Below are 22,485 nucleotides of genomic sequence, written 5' to 3' on the forward strand. Positions count from 1 at the left end.
AACACAACGGGAAACATACTAATGCAACCGAGGCTGCTGAGAAAATCTGTGGTACTTTTTGCAGGTATTTTTCCCCACTGTTCTTCTTCTTAGGGATTTAAAAACCATCAGCAGTTTTGTCATGAACCAAAACAATCAGATCTGAGATAAATCAAATTTGATTTGAAGCAAAATATATATGAAAAGGCATTAAAAATGACTTTTGCATTTAAATTATATTATGAATGAACGCAGTCCAGTCCCATAAAGCATTGTGAGAGACAATCAAATAAAACTAATCGTACAAAATAATACAACTGATTTAAAGTCATTAATCAAAAATATAAAAACAATTATAAAAAACATATTTTAAAATTAAAAAAAAAAAAGTTATTTTCAGCTTTGGCACTGGATTTTCATGTTGGTGCATGTATATATATATATATATATATATATAAAATATATCTATATATTATATATATATATATATATATATATATTAAAGAAATGTTAATATATTAATGATACAATATTAATATATATTTAAAAAAATAAGTAATTTGACTTACTGAATGATGACTTATAGCTAAGCAAATCTCATCACTGTCGAACCTTTTTTTAACAAATATACAAAAATATTTTCGTTAAAGTGAAACTTGAGCAGTCAGTGCTTTCTTCTGAGATTTTCCCTATACGGTCATTTCCTGTCACACGAATGTGTCACAGATTCTTAAATCAACTGACATTGTTCTATTGTCCAAAAATGTTGCTGCTGTTTTCTAAACATCCTGGGGGGCGTGGCCTATGGAGTGGGCCGACCAATGAGCTTGCACCATCACAAAGGTCGCAGAGGTGATGGACAAGAGAGAAAAACAAGCTAAAGAATGAGAGCTTTGCAAAAAGCCATGACAACACAAAGCACAGGTCAGCAGAATGAATGTCCTCAGAAACACATGCGTTCACTGAGCCGTTTCTTCACGTGAACCTTGACACAATGTTCCTGCATTTGCCCCCAAATCAAGGGAGATTTAGATACGGTGTCCATAAACAGGAAGAAAATCACTAACAAGATCAGCAGTGACAGTAACTGAAGATCAAACGGAGATGTTTGCACAACTTCTGCTGAGAAAAACTCCCTAGTAATGTCACGTCTCAACAAAGATCTGTGCTCAGATTCATCAAAGATAGCTAAGACTGCGATCAAAAGTAATTTCTCATTCAGTTTTTCCACTACCAACTCATCTTTTAAGTTATTTTACGTCTATATTGTATGACAACAGTTATCTCATCTGGGTCTATTTTGGTAATTTTTAAACATAAAGAAGAACTCTAATAAGTCTGAGTTATCAGCAACTAATAAATGTGTTTAAACTTATATTTAGATCTGCTTTTATTCGTCTAGTTCAGTGGCCCGCAGCTGGAATCATTTTAATTCAGCACTCAGATTTTACTTTGGACATCATGTGGTGGAACCAACAAGCTACAAAATAGTTCATAATACAACAAAAATAGTCCTTAAAAATGATAACAATATATTTATAAATGCCACAAACTGCACAGGCCCTACACCATTCAAAATTATTAATGACATAAGCTGAATAATTCAATATAATGCAGTTTTTTTGTATTGTTTTAATGTGCCTGTTGGTTGTGTTCATGAAGTCTTTGTTTTAGGACCATGTGATATCTTTGTTCCCTGACTGTGTCCAGGTGTCTAGCATATTCACACCCATGTGATTGTGTTTGTTATGCAGTTTATTTGGTGAATTTTGGGGTTTCCTCTTTCCTTTTGCAGTGCATCTCATCTGCTATATTCAATAATAATAATAATAATCATAAAAACTGGAGTTAAGGCCTTAGAATATAGAAGCATGTTTCTGACACAAGATAAAAAATGTAATTGCAATTTTCTTTTGCAATGCTGACTTTTTTCTTGCAATTTTGAGATATAAAGTCATACATGTGAGATATAATGTCAGAATTGGGATATAAATGTGCAATTCTGAGAAAAAAGATTGCAAGATATAAACTCATAAAAAAGTATGAGTTAAAAATGTATAAATAAGATATAAAAATTTATTTTCCTCACAATTCTGAGTTTACATCTCACTTTTTTTGACTGAATCGAATTCTGTTTACACTTTTTTCTTTGTTTGTTTTTGTTTCTGTTATGGAATAAAAAATTAAAATAGTAATTGCGACTTTTTTCCTCACAATTGGGAGTTTTTATCTCACAATTCTGCGTCTATATCTCACAATGCTTACTTTTTTCTTGCAATTTTGAGATATAAAGTCAAAAATTCAAAATTTAAAGTCAGAATTCAGAGATATGGACTCGAGATATAAACTTGCAATTCTGAGAAAAAAAGAACTGCAACAAATAAACTTAGAATTCACAACGAGTGTTTCTATGATAAATGACTGCGTCACACGCTCCATCTGGAAGCTGGTATCAGGGCAGAGGAACAGCAGCAGGACGGGAACAAAAAAATCGCAAGTTGACCTGAAGAGGCCCTTCCCACGCCTCACAGGATGACATCACATCTCGTCCTGTGATTATTGCACATTCAACAAAAACTCACATGCAATAGCAAGAGCTACAGATGAGAGCTACCACTCTGAACTGGTTTCATGCATATCAAATAAGTATAACAGAAGTTTGCAACTATGTTTTAAGGTCCCGTTTTTTTTTTTTTTTTTTTTTTGCACAATGTGCATCAGACAAGTTTGTGGGAGTGCCGTCTGAGACTAATTGCAAGGCAATTAAGACAATGGTCACATGTAAACTTGGAAAGGGACAGCTATTCATTGAAACATTCAATTTCAGGTGTATAATGCGCCTGATTATATGACTATAGCTTTAGTCATCTTTCTCGCTTCTCTTTCTCTCTGTCGTCTAGATTAAGGGGATTCACTCGCTCATGGCTTTTTACAGCAGGCTTTGGTCCAACCCTTCTTCACGGGGCGCTCAGACATGCGTGATGCTTCCGGTCTCCTGATGCTGAACAGGAAGCATCACTCACATGAGCATCTGGCTGGAACCAAAACCATACACCAAAAGAAATGTTGCGAAAGCTGCATCTAACCCTCTGTTTGCACAGAGTTTCATTTACTGGCATTCAAAACCAGCCATGTTTCTAAAATGTAGTCGATCTCGATAAAACAGTGATTTGATGCCAATTAATGTCAAAGATGTTGACAAAAATACAAGATAAAGATGGATCTGAAACAGAAGCATGTATCACTATAGATGCTCTGGAGGATGAATTTGACCTTTAGCCTCAATGTCCCGTCAAAAAGCCTCACTTTAAGGTCTGGCTACATGGTTTGATATTTATTTTTGCCCTTTTTTGCTGTTTCATTAATCATTTTGTGTTTCATTTTTTTTTTAAGTTATTAAATGTCAATTACATGTTTTCTTTAGCTTTATATATTACATATAAACAAAGCCTTTATTCATTCGTGGAATTGTATTATTGTATAACAACGATAAAAAACTATTAAATAGGCCAACATACACACATTTTATCAAGATTTAGAAACATGATTGCTCGATTCTGAACGTTAGTGAAATATTTGGCTACATGATTGATATTATTCTCTTATTTCGCAATTTCATAAATATATCTGTGTTCATTAATTGTTTTAAACATTAACACTGTGCCAAAAAGCCTACCCTAGTCATCATTCTGACAACTTACCCCATATGTTGTGACAATAAGCCCCCGATATTGGTCAGCATTTTAAACGAATTGTATCTAGTCAATAAAACTGAAAATATTTAAAAGTAGTTACATACTTGTATAAAAAATAAAATAAAAAAAAAACAATATGTGCACTATAATTCAAACCCTTAATATGCCTAGAACATTTGTGCATCTATTTTTTACCACGTACTGCAAGATTAAAGACACTGAAACATGCATCACAGACTCTGACCAGTTCTTAGCCACTGCTTTAGATGCACGGTGTTGGGTTGCTGTTTATTAGTCTGAGTGGAAGACTTTTGAGCAGAGTTTGTGTGCACCGGAGGGTGGCTGCTCTGCTCTGCTCTGTTTTGCTCCACCGCCCACCTCTCCTCTCCTCTCCTCTCCTCTCCTCTCCAGTCCCAGCGTTTGGACGTCGACAGCAGCGGTCGGTGTTGGTTTTTCTCCGGGTTTCTGGTCTGACAGAAGTGACATCCGCGTCTAAATTTACCGCGTATCTTCATGGGCAAGGTGTGGAGGCAGATGTACCCCCAATATACCTACTATTACCCCCCTTACCTGCAAGCCAAGGTACGAAAAGCAGTTTTACCTCATGTTTGATATCTCGTTTGTAAATCCGACTGCTGTGTCTCATGTTTTATTGGACATTGTGCGATATTTTAGGGAATCGGTCGATGTTACTTTGTAGCATAGGCTACTTGAGGGGATTTTCGGGCGGACATTTTAAATCGTTTTTTAAAATCAGATAAATACAGTCAAATCCAGATATAACCCAATCGACGATGCTTTATATGCAGTGCTGGTTTAAACTCGTTGTGGTCGTCGTTTTTTGGCGTTATTAAATGTTTTGCTCGTTCTCTCGTGCAGTGAATTCCTGTGACATGACATCGCGCGCTGGCTGAAGTCAATCTCAGTGAACTCTAGTGTTGTTGTTATCGGTTCTCCTGTGAACTTGTTCATTTATCACACTAGTTTATACACTTTTGAGTTATTATATATATGTAGTTCAAAATAATAATTGTAAGGAGACAGGTTATGTTGTTTGTTTACACAGTCAAGACCGATATGCACCGATATAGTAATGCCGATAGTACAATTATAAAAATCGAAATAGCTTATTAAACGAACACTTATTCTTATTCTATCTACTAAAAATTATTGTTCTGACTTTTTTTTGGAACATGCTGAATTCAGAGCAAGCCGAATGGCTGATATATTATAGATATGTAAATTTAATCATGGCCAATGAAATAAACTATGCGATAAAATGCTTATTATTAAATAAATACTTTTTGACGCAATATCTCTTTCTCAAATAGAAAATCAAAACTGAAAATGTTTTTTATCCATTGACAAGGGTATTGTTAGATGTTGTTGAAACTGAAACTTTCTTCAGCTACTTCAGTCAAGTCATTAAGGCCCAGTCATCGGCGGATAATCTCTTATCAATGGCGAAATATTAGCTGATTGATTGGTCTTGATCTTCTATATTCTTTTTAAATGGTGTATTTAGTGCAATCAGCTGAATATTTTGACATTTTAGTGCATTCAGCTAAAAAACATGCCTATAGTTAGATGCTTGGCCAAATCTTGTGGATTTCAAATATTATACCAAATTTTGAGTATTTTTGCTCATTTACCCCATCAGCATCTTTCATTAAAAATGATATTGGTCGACCTGTAATTTCTGATTTTTTTTTTTCGCCAATGTTTTTAATATGCTAAATTAGACATGCAGTTTTCACACTGCTTAATTTAAGTTGTGTTAAAGGCTGTTTAAAAGAGGAACATGAGAATTGGCATGAAAAATGGAGAGCAGAGAGGAAGGTACAGTAGCTGCTGTTTATCAGAGAGATCACAGATGATCAATACTGAGGCAGTCTATGGGTGGAGCACATGACTGTAGATACTGTATGATGCTAATCGGGTTTCATTTATCAGAAGATCCAGTTCCTTCTGAACATATCACGTATCACAGAGCTTTATGAAAGTAGCCTATTGATTTAAGGAAACATATATCTTAATTGCTACTACAGTAGTTTTTGTCAATCAAAGCTTTGCATGGCACAGTTAATGCAGTGGCTGCTTGTTTGATCCGACTGTTTTGCCTTATTATTATGAATGTGGATGAAAGTTCTGCTGACAGAGTGTCAGATGAGTTTCAGATTTTGAACGTTTTATGCATTTATATGCCCTCGTCTCCTGCAAGGCCTCGTATTTCACTCTTATCAATGTCAATGTGTCAACCCATCTTAATCTGATGTATTTCTAAGGCAAACATTGAAGACCGGACTTGAGTTTGTTCATTGAGAATTTATTGGATAGTAAAAAGTAGATGTTATATTTTTTAAAAAATCAGTCAAAATAAAAGTATGCTGGTTAATGTTTAAAAAAATAATAATTAAGGCGGTCATAAACTAATTTTACAGTAATGCAAAAAATAATATATTGTATTATTTTAAAATACTTTGTATTTTACAGTGGAATATTACAATACCAAATTTTTATTTTGTTTTTATTTAGTAATTTTTTATATTATATTTAATAATAATAATAATAATAATAATAATAAAATGTAAATGATTAGATAATAACAACAAAATATTTATGATTATTAGTTACTATAATTATTAATGATTATTAACTAATTATTAATAATAACAATACATTATTGTTATAAAAAAATATATAATAACAACAACAATGATTTATTATTATTAATTTACAATGTTTAATATCCATTTTGATATATAAGCCCACATTTTGGCCAAATTGTGCAGCATATAAACAACCACAGCAAACCTGGAATTTTTCTTTTTAATTGCATTTTAAATAACAAGATTTAAATAACAGATTTTTTCCCCACAAGTCATGCATCCCTAGCATTAATGATGTCATCCAAAAATAAACGTTGATTCAGTGGCATAGCAAACTGCATTTTGATATAGCTTTTCTTTATATTTTTGATATAGATTTTCTTTGTATTTAAATATAAACACAGTATTTATTCTTTACACCAATATGCACTGATGAATCATATACAGTAAGAGCAGGAAGTAGATAGGATCATTAATTAGTTTAAATTAATTTGTGCCAGTTGATTGAAATGTAAGTATAGAAAGATATCAGTCGTTCAACTTTGGAAGAGAGTCAAGGAAGATTGAGGTTGCACAGCAGATGCTATAAAGCTTTGCATTGTTGTATAGCATGTTGACTTCATGTGGGGCCAGCGGTATGTACATAAGTGTCTTAAACCAAACACTGCAATATACTTACAGCTATACAAGACAGAGTCCATAAATGCTCCATAAACTCCACAGTGAAGTGGCCAGAATAAATAAACCACATTTTGAGTCCACACACTATTCATCTTCCATCATCTCTTATTTTTGCAATTAGAATTTCTTTTCTGGTTCGGAAAGTTTCCAGTGTCCTTTTTTTTTTTTTTGTCGACTGTTATGCTATTTTTGTGCACATGCCCTTGTAGGAGCTTGGAACAAGTTGAGATGCTTTTGTAAGATAAGCTTTGACAGGGAAGGGAGGATCGGCCTTTTTTATTATTACAGCAGCTTGATTTCTTTCAAGGCTGGAAGCCAACAGCTTTTGTCTTCATTTGAGAGGCGGAGAGGTAGAACACATTTATATGGTGCTCCACTCGACTGTTTACAGCGTAATGTACAGCTTAAGCTACAAGCACATCATGTGCACTGAATTTGAGCAGATCTGATTGTGATTAACTATCTATCAAAAGGTTAAATCTCTCAAAACCTGTCGAAACACATTCCCACTGTCAAAAACACATATTTCACACTATTACATTTTGCATATAATGAAGCATGTTTTAGGACCATTAGGGTTTTTGCATTATGACATTATTGTCATGCATATTTATTACCAAATTGTGCTTACCATAATGCATAGCAGCATTTTTTGTTTTTAATTTGTGTTGATTTAAATAAAAAATAGTGTATTACAGCCATTTATAGTCATTTTTAGATTACATTAAATTGAATGTTATTGTCGTTGAAAAAATGTCAGAAAATATTGGTTTATGCAAATGGAAATATAATTAATTGAAGTGTCAAAAGGATCAAAACCTGTCAGAATCTTCCTATCATATTATATTTTGTTTATAGTAAATGGAGCATGTTTTTAAGGACCATTAAGGTTTTTGCATTATGACATTATTGTTAAGCACATTTCTTGCCAAATTATGCTTACTGTAATGCATAGCAGTATTTGCTTTTAACTTATGCTGATTTAAATAAAAGTTTTTGTGTAACAGCCATTTATTGTCATTTTTAGATTGCATTAAATTCAATTCATTGTCATTAAACAAATGCAAATATAGTGCATGAGGGTTTAGAAAAGTATATGAAAATGTAAATATAATCTGGCAAGTGCAGAATAATAAATTCTGCAATAGTGGGCAAATTGTGCACAGTCTGTGCAAAACAGTTTTTAGCAAGAGTATAAATGGAAATGCAAAAAAAATCAAATGTGTATTCAGTTGCATTATGGCACTGAGAAATGTGGGTGAATTTTGCAATATTGTGCAACTAATATAAATGGTAGTAAAATAAGGTTAATTTTCTTTATGCAAAATATACTTCCTTTTTTTCCTCAGCATTTTGATGTTAAACCTGGATGAATTTTTGTGAGATTGTGGTATGCATTTTCTTGAGAATGCATGAAATGGACTGGGAATTATGTAGCTCTTTGAGAAGCAACTGAACTGTAACAATTCATTCATGTTAAATTTACAAGTCAAGAGAGACGTGCTGTTGCATTATCACCAGTGTTCAAAAATGCATTATTAATAATATGAATAATAATTAAAAAGCACCAGTTTTTCATCCGTGTAGGTGGGCTGGCCGTGTCAACATGAGCCTGTGATCGAGGGGTGGGTTTAAGCACATTAACTGCCATTGGACATTACACACAGAGCCTGCAAACAAAGCCATTGTGAAGGGCCTATACAATGTTTACAATAAAGTCTGAAGAGTTGCCTGGCAGCAGAATGTACACAATTAACCAGCGCCGCGGCGGCCGCATTATGTGTGTGCCGAGCTGAAAGAATTCCAATTGTTCTCCTACGATAGTCATTCTGGGAACTTTTTGACATGAGGAAAATGAGGGACCGGCTCACAATAATACCCACCACGGCGGTGAATCGCTCTGCCAAGGGCCTGTCTCACAAACACAGGCGGAGAGCTGGAAAAGCCCTTCAGCTTAACTGACAAGGTCAATGAGAGCCACACAGACGCGTCTGGTATTAATAGACCTGCTTTGTTAGTTTGTGTAAACAGGCAATTCAGTAAATGTGTAAGTAAATATGTGAAGACTGAATGGGGTAAAAATAGTTTCGCTGTGTATTTAAAGACTGTCGGATGACGCTATATAGTGAAATCTGACAGCCAGTTGAGTTTCTGCTATAGCGGAAGTTATTTGTGTGTGGATATCAATGGACAGATACATGTGAGGATGATGAAGAAACGTGATGCAACAATACAGAGCATTAAACGTTAAAGGGTGATAGTATTGAAGCTTAATCACTGTAAAATTTTGTGTGATCATCACATGAGGCTCATTTTTTGCTGAACTATTCCATAATGTCAAGCTTTTGTACAATAAGTATTAAGTATTTAATTCATTTTAATTTGCTCATTATCCAAAAATAAAGCTGTTTAGTTTTAATGTATATATTAGTTTTATTGTTTATCTATTTATTTTTACTTTTTAAAAAATATGTGAAGCTGTTGTTGCACAAATATCAAAACTGTCATTCATTTGTTATCAATAATCTGTTTTTATTTTTTTGTTTTTTTGGTACATTAAAGAAGTATTTAATTCACTGTATTATTCATATATATATGTACACTACCGGTCCAAAGTTTGGGATCAGTAAGACTTGTAATGTTTTTTAAAGAAGTCTCTTCTGCTCGTCAAGTCTGCATTTATTTGAAAAAATATGCAGAAAAAAACTGTAATCTTACACTATGAAACAATGGTTTCTATTTTAATATCCTTTAAAATATAATTTATTTCTGTGATGCAAAGCTTCTTTTTAACTTTTTATTCATCAGAGAATCCTGAAAAAAAGTACCACAGGTTCCAAAAAAATAATAATCAGCATAACGGTTTCCAGCACTGATAATAAATTATCATATTAGAATGATTTCTGAAGATCATGTGACACTGAAGACTGGAGTAATGATGCTGAAAATACAGCTTTGCATCACAGGAATAAATTAGATTTTAATGTATATTAAAATAGAAAAACAATATTTTACATCATAATAATATTTTACAATATTAAAATTTTTTCCCTGTATTTTTGATCAAATAAATGCAGCCTTGATGAGCATAAGAAACTCCTGTAAAAAAATATTTAAAAAAATTCTGATATATATATGATGGATTCATTATCCATTTATGAAAGCATCACAACTGACACTGTATTTCCCTCAGAGCAATTTACTTACACTCATTTTCTGCAAATAACCAGTTTACATATGAATATTTCACAGGACTGCGGGAATATTAATGCTATGATTGTCAGTTTTTTATGCAAAAAAAATAACTTCATAACCGTCATTTTTCAATCTCCAGATGTACTTTGGAGAAATATCTCGTGTGTTGTGCTCGATTTAAAATTACATGTGTGGGTTGCGGGAGCGAAATGTTGCTTTGTGTCATGCAAATACACAAATCATATTACAGTCATGAATTTTAGAGGATCTCATTTTGCTGAATCCCTCTCAGAGCCCCATTCCAATTTAGACAAAATCATACACTAAAGACTGCAACCTAATACGCACAACATCCATGTCTAAACTGGATGCAGTCGGCATATTTGAATAAAACTAGATCACTCCTGTTATCATCAGAGATCTCAGCATGCCGTGTTATGACATATGCAAATAAATTACACATATACATTCTAAGCATTCTGACCTTCTGGACTACTCATTTTCTCATCTTTTTTTGATTTGACTATTTTTTAAAATCGGTCATTCAAAATCATTCTTAATAACACTGAATTCACAGTAAAATTCACTAATTTTAATAACATAATATTTTGAAGCCTTGCATTATATATGCATGAGATTGGTAACCTTCTCTTTGTACATGTCATAAAAAAGTCCGCTATTTAAGCATGCATACAGCAAGAACTAATAAATCTGTGTACCTCAAAGAGAGAGTTCACCTAAAACTGAAAATCAGAGGGTGAGTAAATGACAGAATTATCCCTTTAAATGCAATACAAGTCACTTTGCATTAAAGCATCTCCATAATATATAAACCTCAATGTATTTTATATACAAAATAAGCCCATCAATGGTTATGCATCGTGATGAGCTTATGAGACATAAACATTTAGCATTGCATAATGCACTATTTTTGAATCATCGTAGGCAGTATACAGTGCATACTGTGCAGTAAGTTCAGTAAGTAGTAAGCTAGTGTTTCATTCCCAGCAGCCCTGCACACATCCAAACTCTCTCTCTCTCTCTTTCTCTCTCACTGACTATCCGTGTGAAACAGGCGTCTTCCTGTGCGACAGACGCACACACACATGTAAACACGCTGCTTTCGCAGTGACAAACTCGAAGCTGTCGCTGTTGACGACTACAATGTGGCCCCCGCCAAGAAGATGGGGCCCTCGATTCGAGCCAGTCGGCAGATGCAGGAAGGTACGTAGGACAGCACTGTTTCAACAATGTGCAAATTGCAAGATTTTATTTATACAGAGCAAATGGACTGAGACCGAACGATATAGGAAGTGACAGGCTGAAATGTTTCTCCATTACGGTGGAAGGCAGGGAGAATGTCGAGAATGTGGTCTGGGCAAGTTGCACACTTGCTGTAATGTGGCTCTTTAGAGTTGCACTGGAGTTCAAAAGCTTCTCGTTTAGCAGTTCAGTACAGAGAGAGACAGGGTGCGTGGATTTATGCACATGCATGTGTGCTCACATGTTGGCAGGTTGGAGTGTGATTTATAGTCGCTCTGATCGCCTGTGGGGGCGGCGAACGCTTTCCTCTTCATTTGTTTTCTCTGCACATTCAGCATGGACAGCTGTACCGTGTCAAGCAGGGCTACTTTACGGCTGATTTGTGGGTTGCTTTCCTGTAGGTTCAAAGCTCCTCTAGATTTTGTTAAACATCCTTGCTATTATAAACCAGTAGTTCTTAACTGGTTTTGCTTCTGGACTCTGATGTTTATCATGCAATGTCAACAAAAAAGTCCTGAAATTGACCTAATTCATATTTTGCATGCTATTCCAAAGGATAAATATTTGTATGGGTACTTTACAAGTATATCCTACTTCATGTGCAGAACACTCATGTAAAGCAAGATATACTATGTACAGTATATAGCAAATCTCAGCTGCGTGATTGTTTATATCATCACAAAATGTAACTATGTTATCTGTATTGAACCCCGTTTCCACTACGGAATTTAAATGAATGCGTACTTGCAACTTTTTAGCAGATTTTTTTTCTCGCAATTCTGAGAAAAACATAATCTTGGAATAAAAACGTAAAACTTGGAATTGCAAGAAAAATTTAGAATTTCTCTTATAATTGATTATATTATAATTCTCTTATAACAGTCCTCTTCCCAGTCTACATTTTAGGTAATAGTCAGCTGTGAAGTTTGAACTGGCTCATAGTGGTTGCAAATGGAAAGGTGTGCCAATTGGAACCAGGCATTTATGTGCCATTAACTTGCATTTGTATGCATGTGAAAATATATAATTGCATTTATTTTCAAGAAACTATTTGTGTGTGTGTGTGTGTGTGTGTGTGTGTAAATTTAGAATTTCTCTTATAATTGTGAGCTGATATCTTGCTGACTGTTTTATTCTTTCAGGATTCTTTTCTTCTTTAAAAATTGCGAGAAACAAAGTCTGAATTGTGGAATAAAGTTGCAATTACCTTTTTTATTTTTTATATCCATGGTAGAAACAGACTTCCATATATCATCTAGCTCTTTATATAAAGTTGGATTTATAAGTCCAACTATTTCTGCGTACAGTATTTTTACGTAAAGCGATATATAATATAGCAAATATCTGCTGGTATCTTTGCAAACAGTAAGCTATATTATCGTCCAACTCTAATCTGCTAAACACACCTATAAGGCATGAAGATATTAAAATATAATAAACATAAACATCTGGATTGTCTGTAAAGCTGCTTTGAAACAATGTGTATTGTTAAAAGCACTGTACAGATAAATGTGAATTGACTTCTTAATCTTTCATCTAAATGCAACTTTTTCTGAAACGACTCTCCGGTTCGGATGACGTCATTTATTTCAGCTCTCAATGCACACTTTTTTACAATGCAGTCGGTTACTGGCCGATAAAATCAATTCCTCCCTTGTGTTTTTCTGTTCCGATTATGTAAATTGTGACCCTGGACCACAGAACCAGTCTTAAGTGTAATTTTTTTAAATTGAGACTTATACATCATATGAAAACTGAATAAATAATCGTTCCATTGATGTGTGATTTATTAGGATCGGATAGGAAAATCTGGAATCTGAGGGAGCAAAAAAATCTTAATACTGAGAAAATCGCCTTTAAAGTTGTACAGATGAATTCTTAGCAATGCATATTACTAATCAGAAATTAAGTTTTGATATATTTACTGTAGGAAATGTACAAAATATCTTCATGGAACATGATCAATAATTTTGACCCATACAATGTATTTTTGGCTATTGCTACAAATATACCCCAGAGACTTAAGACTGCTTTTGTGCTCCAGACTCACAAATATGTTTTTCTTGAATTTTGCCAAAAATGGCAAGTTCATATAGTAAGAAATCTGCTAAGAGTGTAAATGTCTGAAGTTAAAGGCTAATAAAAGAAAGATAAGAGTTGTTTTAGTTGAGTTTGTGTTCAATATTTTGCATTTTAAGTCAATATTTTTGACAGGTCATTTCTAAATATCTCTGCAAGTTGTGCCAGGCTTTATGTGAACTCACTCTCACTTTCTATCTTTCTGTCTTTTGGGATGATCGTGCTAGACTATGGTCCTGTTCCAAATGGCTCCCTCTCACAGTCCTCTTCCCAGTCTACATTTTAGGTAATAGCCAGCTGTGAAGTTTGAACTGGCTCATAGTGGTTGCAAATGAAAAGGTGTTCCATTTGGGGCCAGGCATTCATGTGCCATTAACTTGCATTTGTATGCATGTGAAAATATATAATTGCATTTATTTTCAAGAAACTATTTGTGTGTGTGTGTGTGTGTGTGTGTGTGTGTCTATATATATAAATTATGTTAGCTTCTTTGCTCTTTTTTAATTTAATTTTGCACTCTGACCCTCTGCTTTAGCTGAATCAGGCTTTCTGCTACCTCATTTGCCTGCTGACATGCTGCCATCATTCATACAAACACATACACGGCAGAGCGAAAGGTGCCAGCAGCTCACCATCATGACCCTGAGTGTCCTTTGAGTGCAGAAAACCACATTATTCCACCTCTCTTCTTATGTAAAGGTTTAAAATTCATCCGTATCACTTTCTCTGTTTTGAAAATGTCTGAATACTAAGGGTCAGGATGCACAAGGTCACAGAAAACAATAAATGCTCTGCTAGGATACATTGTTATGACATTGCCACAAGACTGCATTTATTTGATCAAAAAATGCAGTAAAATCTGTAATATTGTGAAATATTATTACAATTTAAAATAACCATTTAAATTTTTAATATATTTTAAAGTGTAATTTATTTCTGTGTTGCAAAAGCGAATTTTCAGCATCATCCCTCCAGTCTTCAGTGTCACGTGATCTTTAGAAATCATTGTAATATGCTGATTTGCTGCTCAACCCACATTTCTGATTATCATCAGTGTCAAAAACAGCTGTGCTGCCTTGTAAATGTGTGGAAACCATGAAGTATTTTATTTTTCAAGATTCTTTGATGAATAGAAAGTTCAAAAGAACAGCATTTGTTTGAAATAGATTTTTTATGACATTATAAATAACTTTACTGACACTTTGATCAATTTTATGCATTAATTAAATGAAAAACTTTTAATGCTTTTGTTGTCTCAAATGCATCAATTGACCCTTTTGCCCCCGTATTTAAAATATTTAGTCAGTTTTTATCTCTTTTTGTGGCATTTATTCTTCTGAGAACTGGTTTATTTCTGACGTAGATTTGACAGAAGCTATTTTGTGTGTAATTGAGCCAAATCTTTGAAGCCCGACTGCTTTGTTTCTCATCTGATCTGTGGCTGGTGTTGACGCACTCATGTTTGCTCTGTCCTGAATAGCAGATGTTTTCCAGTCTGGTTCTTTGGTCCACAAACAGGAAATGGATGGGATCCAAGGGCAAAGATCTTACTCCTGCTCTCTGTGGGATTGTAAATGACCTATTTACATCCTAAATATCCGATGTAAACTGCTGTCTAAGCACGATCGGCCAGAGCTGGGGATTATTGATACCACAAGGTGTTTTCGGTGCTCCTAAGATCACATTTATATTCGAAACAGTAGAGTGAAATCGAAAACTGATGAGCTCAGTGGAAGTTATTTAAGAAGACAACAGGAAATGCAGTGTTTAGGTGTGAGGATGCGACTTACATTCATCACAGCCTCAGAGACAGAGCAAGAGTGATGGAGAAACACAAGACAATCTGCATGCATTTTAGATGTTTTTGTGTATAGATGGATGAGTAGCAGCAGATAGTGAAGAAGAAGCATCACCAAGAGTTTCTTATGCATGTTCATCCTTCATTAATGCACTGGATAAAGTTGGTAAAGAATTTCCGGATTGAGCATAGCTGGAGGAAGCTCATACTGTATAATATATAAGAGAGTTTGTGTTGCATGTGTTACATGTGTTACATGTTTTGGTCACTACATCATTCCCAGACTTCCTTTGGTCTGTTATGTCATAATTTAAATGTGGTTTCTGGTTTGTGTTGAATCTCTGCATTAATTTATTCAGATAAGTCTTGATATCAGTACTACAGAAACATCAACTTCTTAATTGATAGGTTGGAAATTTTCTTTTTAAAAATGTGAAAAAAAATATGCTGTGAACATTTAATGTCAACTTTGCATTTGCTTCATTTGTAATGTTTAGGCAGATAGATAATAGAATACTAATTATGTATAATAATGATAATAATTATAATGCTTTATTTAAATAATAAATAATTTATTTAAATAATATTTAATTTATTTGAATATGATTTATCTTTTAATAAAGTTTGAATTTCATTTAATAAAATTACTTAAAATGTTATATATAAATGTTAAATTATTTTATATATATATATATATATATATATATATATATATATATATATATATATATATATATATATATATATATAAGTGCTGTCAGACGATTAATCATGATTAATTGCATCCAAAAGGAAAGTTTTTGTTTACATAGTAATATATGTGTGTATACTGTGTATATTTATTATGTATATATAAATACACACATGCATGTATATATTTAAGAAAAATATGTTACGTTTATATATTAAATATATTTATATATAATATAAATTATGACTAAAAATATATACATGTAAATATTTTCTAAACATGCTGTATGTGTTTCTTTACATATACATAATAAATATAAACAGCACACACACATATTATGTAAACAAAAACTTTTATTTTGGATGAGATTCTTTCTCGTTTGACAGCACTAATATATGTGTGTGTGTGTGTGTGTGTGTGTGTGTGTGTGTGTGTGTGTGTGTGTGTGTATTCTTTTAATAAAAATAAAATTATAGTAAAATATAATAATATAATTTAATATAATTTGATATAATATAATATAACAATATATCATTTAATAAAATCACTTTAATTCAAAATAAATGTGAAAAAGTAAAGCACTCCTAAGGTCATCTGTGTCTAATTGCCATGAAAATTCTGTCACAATGCAAAAAAGCTTTAATGATTCCACAATACGCTTCATTTAATTAATGCAAAATATAATTTCTGGTTTCATTCCTTCTCTTTACAAGGTTAAGCTTGACCCGAACATGTTTTCATAAATTTCACCCTAACTACACAACCAGGTCTTCCAACCGTAGAGGAGAGTTGGTTTACATACAAGCTCTTCCTGCAGTTAGATGACATCAAAAAGCTATAAATAACCCTTTTTTTGGAATATATGTTTATTTCATAGTCATTGTTTTTTAAGTCATTTCCACTCATTTTGGCTTCTCGTCCTAAACGCAGTGTTAAATCATTTTGTAAAGCACATATGAAATTGTAAAACCACAAAACCTTATGGCCTCACTCCGGAATGTGAAGTATGCGGGCCAAAGGAAACCAAGAGCAGCCAAAGGGGGGTTGATGAAACGTAATATCCCCTCGCTTAAAAACCAGAGCATTGTGCACGTTACATAGTGTGTGGAAATGCATGCATGCATGCTTAACATGCAATATGCATTAGTATTTAAGCGAAGAGTCTGTTTTGTGATGTTTTTTAGTATTGTTTGTCTGCACGTCCCCCCTCCCAAACAGAGCCCAGTGGTTTCTTCCATAGTGGGAGGCGTAGTTCTGTAGAGAAGTCACCGCAGATCAATGAACTGAGCGAAACAGACGGGCTGGGCACGCTGACTACAGCAAGCGTCCGTGGGATATATGCTGCACACCCTTCCGCAACTCCTATTATTTCTCCCCCGTCTTAAAGATACGTCAAAGTGAGACTCTATGACAGCGCTGCTCGGTCTCTATGGTTTATAGAGCCACAGATACAACTTTACCCTCCTGGATACACGAGAACATACGAGATAGACACATTTGGTAGAAATTTATTCATCCGTCGGTGGATATTCGGTTGTTGAGGATGATTTTTGCAAATTCTGGCCACACAGTGAGGACGTCATATAATCGTAAACAGGTAAAAGCCTCTTTGACATGAATTGTGGCCCTTGTTGTTGTTTGTTGTCTAAAGTGGGGTTGTAAAGTCATAATTCAGAATGATCTGCTATAAAGTGTTTTTATGGAAACTATTATTTGCACTTTCTTGTAATAATAACAGTAAATGGAGCGTTCCAGTGATGATCAACGGATGAAAGACTACTTGTGTCCAAAAGCAGCACTTCCATGAAACTAATCCATAAAGAATAGCTGTCATTGGTTCCCTTCCAATCAGACGCTCCCCTTCGATGGGTGTGTTTTTGTTGTGCTAGCGTTTCATTTGATTGTTCATTTGATGGCACTGGGTCTCATTCACAATTTTATCACACCTTTCCCCCTCCCGATCAAACCCGTCCCACCAGTTTAAAAATAGGCCTCTATTTGATCAGGTTTTTACGTGTCTCATGCACGTCACTGCATTTTCCTCTGATGGAAACATACATTCACAGCCCTGCCTGTGTGTGTTCGGTTTCAGTGGTTAATCTGCTTTACTGTGCTGTAATGGTCAAAAGTCACAGCGCTGAATTAATGCGCCCTCTCATATGACACTCTTCATTAAAGCCTCCTCTAATCTCACTCCATGCATGCATTTCACATGCACTACCTGCAGAAGCATTCGCTGGAAATGTTTTCACCCATCCTCAGTTGCTGAGGATGATCTCTTGCGAATTCTGGCCATGCAGTGAGAATCTTGCATAATCATGACCAGGTGAAAATCATATTTGACTTTAATTGTGGCCCTCATGGTTATTTGCTCTTTACAGTGTGGTTATGCAGTCTTTTGGTTGAAAGCTATAATCGAACATGTCCAAGTCTTATTTCATTCTTATTTTTTAGATTTTGCATTAAGAAAATTTAAATGAGAATGTACAATATAGAAACAGTTGGTGAATAAATAAATACATCGGTTGTTGTGGATGATTTTTCCAAATTCTGGTAAAAATCTTATTTGACTCATGGTTATTTGTGCAGTTATAAATCATGTAAAAGAACACATCCAAGTTGTATTTCAGCCTTATTTTATTTTTGCATATAGAAAATTACAAATGTTAATGATGAGAACATACAAGATAGAAATATTTGGTGGAAATTTATTCAACCACCTGGACGATTTTTGCAAATTCTGGCCAAATACTGAGAACGTTACATAATTGTATACAAGTAAAAATCATAATTCCAAAGTAATTTTATTTTTAGATTGTGGATAAAGAAAATGACAAGTTGTAATGACTCTAGAGTCATCCTTATGTTATGGATTTTTTTGCAAATTCTGGGCACACAGTGAGGATGTTCCATAATTGTAAATGGGTAAAAATCATCATTTGACTTTAATTGTGACCCTTATGGTTATATGTTTGGTTTTAAAGTCTTTTGTGTGAAACCTGTAAGTGAACATGCCAAAGTCACACTTCAGCCATATTTTTAGATTTTGCATAAAGAAAATGACAAATTTTCATAACAATTACACACATTTCCTTCTCAAATTCTCATTACTTTTAATGCCAAAAAGCAATGACACATTATATTTCATGCTAGCATTTCTTGTAACTAATTTAAAGGACTTTTCCCCAGAATAATGCATTAAAACATTAACATAGAATTAATATATCACAGGAACCACACATAAGAATAATAGGAATCATAACGGAGCTGCAAAGTAGTGTCTGCATTCAATGATTTTAATGCAGTATTTTTTAATATGATTTTGGGGTCAGATATGAGCTGCTGGTGTTTTCACGCGATTCACTTTTTTTGAGGTTGGTTTAGACGGGTTTAGGTGACCTTGTCATATCAGCGCATCATGATGGGATTAGATAGTGTCGCTGTTTTGATCTGCAGCATCTGCGAAAGCCTTGATGATCCACGTGTTGCGAATGGCACGCTTGTAGCGCGTCGCCTAATGATGAAATTTGATTTATCAGCAGAACGCTAAGAGATTGACTTCTTGATAGAAGAGGAAGGCGAGGGGGGTGGAAGAGGAAGAGGAAGGGTTTGGTAGTCACTCAAGAGGATTATGCATATATTCATAGGACGTTTAGCAGCAGAGCAGCATCTCTAACAGGGTGAGGGCGGTTACTGGAAGTTCAGCGTATTTCCAGCACGGATATGATGGGCTGACTTGGTCTGCGGTGCTCTGATAAGAAGCCAGTCTCTCCCCGCAGAGCTGAATAGTCAAACAGATGCGAGATACAAACAGGCTTTGAGTTCCTAAGAAAAGCCCGTTCCACTCTGGGAATGTGTGGGTTTCAGTCGGGGCAGAGGACCTTCGAGGGGAAACACTGGCTTCTCGTCCTCAAAGATGTTCTTTGTCCACTTGTAGGCCATGTTTGTGCCTCATTTCCTGTTTGCACGGCTGTTTCTCCAATGCAAAGATCAAATCAGCTGTCTTGTTTTGTTTTTGAGGTCTGTCCTGAAGTCGAAAAACAGACTTTTCTTGGAAAGCACATGTTGTTCAGTATACTGAATGCTTATGCATTTAAAATAAATGGAAATGTTGCACAGCTTTCGTTCTGATAGGAAAAATTCCACAAAATAATCTCATGTGGCATGAAGTGCAGTTTGGGATGTCCAAATGTGATGCCGTTAAACTATTCATCCTGTGAGCGTTTAAAGAGATTAGCACGCTTCAAGGACTTCCCGCTTGACCGGCAACGTGACTAACTGTGCCGTTTTTCCAGCGAATCCTCTCAGAACACTTGACTAATAGCATTCATTGTGCTTTACAGGATGACGAGGTTATTTTCATCTAAAATAGAAATCAGGGGCGTTTTCTCCGAGGCCAGGGAGGCAGTGACTTCTCAGAAAAAATTTGGATGAGAATGTGATGGAGGGAAATCATGAAACACCCAGTACTATGCATTTCTTAACGTTTATATTTACATACGGATTATTCAAACCAAGTCGTGTCAAATGCTCCAAAAATAAACTACAGTAATATAGTAAAAAGTAGTACACGAATAAAGCAAAACCAATATTTACTCATTTTTCACTGTGACACTAACAAGTAAATCATCTCTCTTGCCTTCTTTAGCTCGTTATGTTCACATTAGCGTGAGCGAATGTAATTAGTGTGGTGTGAATGGAGGAGTACAGGCTAAAAGTGACAGAATGTGCTTGTTACTGCATTTTTGTATTAAATTCTTTTGAAGCAATGCAAGAAGTGCATAAAAACTTGAAGAACTCGAAATTAAACTTGATTAACTTTGATCCTAGCAAGCAGGGAATGTTCTCAGAACGTTCTAGCAAGGTTCTCTCAAAGTTACGAAGAAACGTTCTTAAGTAATATGAATAGAATGTTTGTTCAAAGGTCTTTAATAATGTTCTCAAAAAATTATAATTTATACGTCAGTAATGGAATGTTTTTTCCTAAACATTTTAGTTTTTGTGTTTTTTTAAACGTTACTGCTTGTTTCAGAACATTCCGAGAACGTTTAAAAGTAACATTCGCAGAATGATACAATGGAATGTTCCGTTATGTTATGTGAAACATTTTTAAAACATTTTCCTAAAAAGAGTCTTGTGTTCACGTCTTTACACAGCTGCATTGGACAATAGCAGAAAGAGCAGCTAAACGGTTGCCAGGCCATTTTTAATAGATCATTGACTCTGTTCTGACCCGTAAATGCTGTCTTTGTTGTGTAGACCTTTAATGAAATCATATTTTGTTCAGCACTACTGGATTTCATGGAGCTCAGGTCTGTGGTTTTCAGCACCTGCCAATCTTGAGCATTTTCATTGCTGTCTCTGCTTTTGTTTGGGAATTAAAGTGATAGCTCAGGCTAAAATTAAAAGTATTCATCGCTCACTCTCCCTCGTGTCCATCTAAACCTGTATGACTATTTTTTTTCTCTGTGAAACATGAAAGAATTATGCCCAAGCTTCTGTTTTCCAGAATCATGAAAATGGATGGTGATTTATATTGTCACTTTCCTAAAAAGACACACAAAAAACATTCAAAACTACAAATAGTAGCTTATATAATGATGGGAAATATAAAATTTCAGCTATCACATGAATTCAAAAAACTAAATGTTGCACATAAATCATCAAATCTACTTTTATCATGGAAGAAAGAATATAATACAAAGTCTAAAGGGGTTAGTAAATTATGATAATATTGTAATTTTGGGTTGAATTGTTCTTTTAAATGTGAGTCAAAGTAATAGATGTAAACAGCAATGCTCAGTGACAGCATAATATAAAATAATATTCATCTAAACAAACCCATGGCACTGTTCCCAATATTTAATTTGACTTATACGCCTCATATGAAGTACAAACAATGTTAATATGCTATTATATGAGTGTTCAACTCGATTTAGAGTCCTTTACTCTCAAATGAAAATCTTGTATTTGCATATAAATTGCAAAATGCAGAACATTTTTTAAAACTGGTTTCTCGGATGACTTTCATCCACTAAGCCAAGTCATGGTACAGTACATGTTTGTTTCTTTAGAAACTTGACTGAATTATACACTGAAAAAAGTTTTGCCTAAGGGCAAGTTATTTATTTTTCATTGGCTCAAGTTAAAAAATATAGATGTGAATCATTACACTAAAATGTTTTAATTGGATGAATGAAACCCTTTTTTCAGTGTATATACAATTTATTTTTGAGTCATAATGACCTATAACCTATACCTATAAAGCATGCTATGAATAATGCATCAAATATTGCCTCTATTTTATTGCACTAAATTTATTAATGAGTTTAAATGGGTTTCAAGATCGCAGATAAAGACAGAAGTGGAAGATTAATGGCTGTAAAAGTTTTTTAAAGTTTACAGAGATTACTGGATCTCATTCATTCTAATTTATAATAAATGTACCTTCAGATTAGATCCTTGTTGAGCCCATGTGACATGTGAAATAATATT

General features: G+C 34.2%; 1 protein-coding gene across 3 annotated transcripts in view; it reads left to right on the forward strand.

The window, feature by feature from the left end:
* The first annotated feature begins 3,990 nt into the window (after positions 1 to 3,990).
* Positions 3,991 to 22,485, forward strand: part of LOC109087065 (RNA-binding motif, single-stranded-interacting protein 1) — a 59,479-nt gene continuing 40,984 nt past the window's right edge. The window contains exon 1 of one of the 3 annotated variants that reach the window (XM_042731892.1): positions 3,991 to 4,256. In XM_042731892.1, the coding sequence (XP_042587826.1) occupies positions 4,188 to 4,256 (69 nt within the window). In that variant the 5' untranslated portion in view covers positions 3,991 to 4,187. Of the gene's footprint in view, positions 4,257 to 11,066; positions 11,384 to 17,220; positions 17,588 to 22,485 lie in introns of those variants that run through there. The other 2 variants (XM_042731893.1, XM_042731894.1) reach the window with 2 other exon arrangements.

Source organism: Cyprinus carpio, chromosome B9, assembly GCF_018340385.1.
Source record: "Cyprinus carpio isolate SPL01 chromosome B9, ASM1834038v1, whole genome shotgun sequence".
NCBI classification, from domain to species: domain Eukaryota; kingdom Metazoa; phylum Chordata; class Actinopteri; order Cypriniformes; family Cyprinidae; genus Cyprinus; species Cyprinus carpio.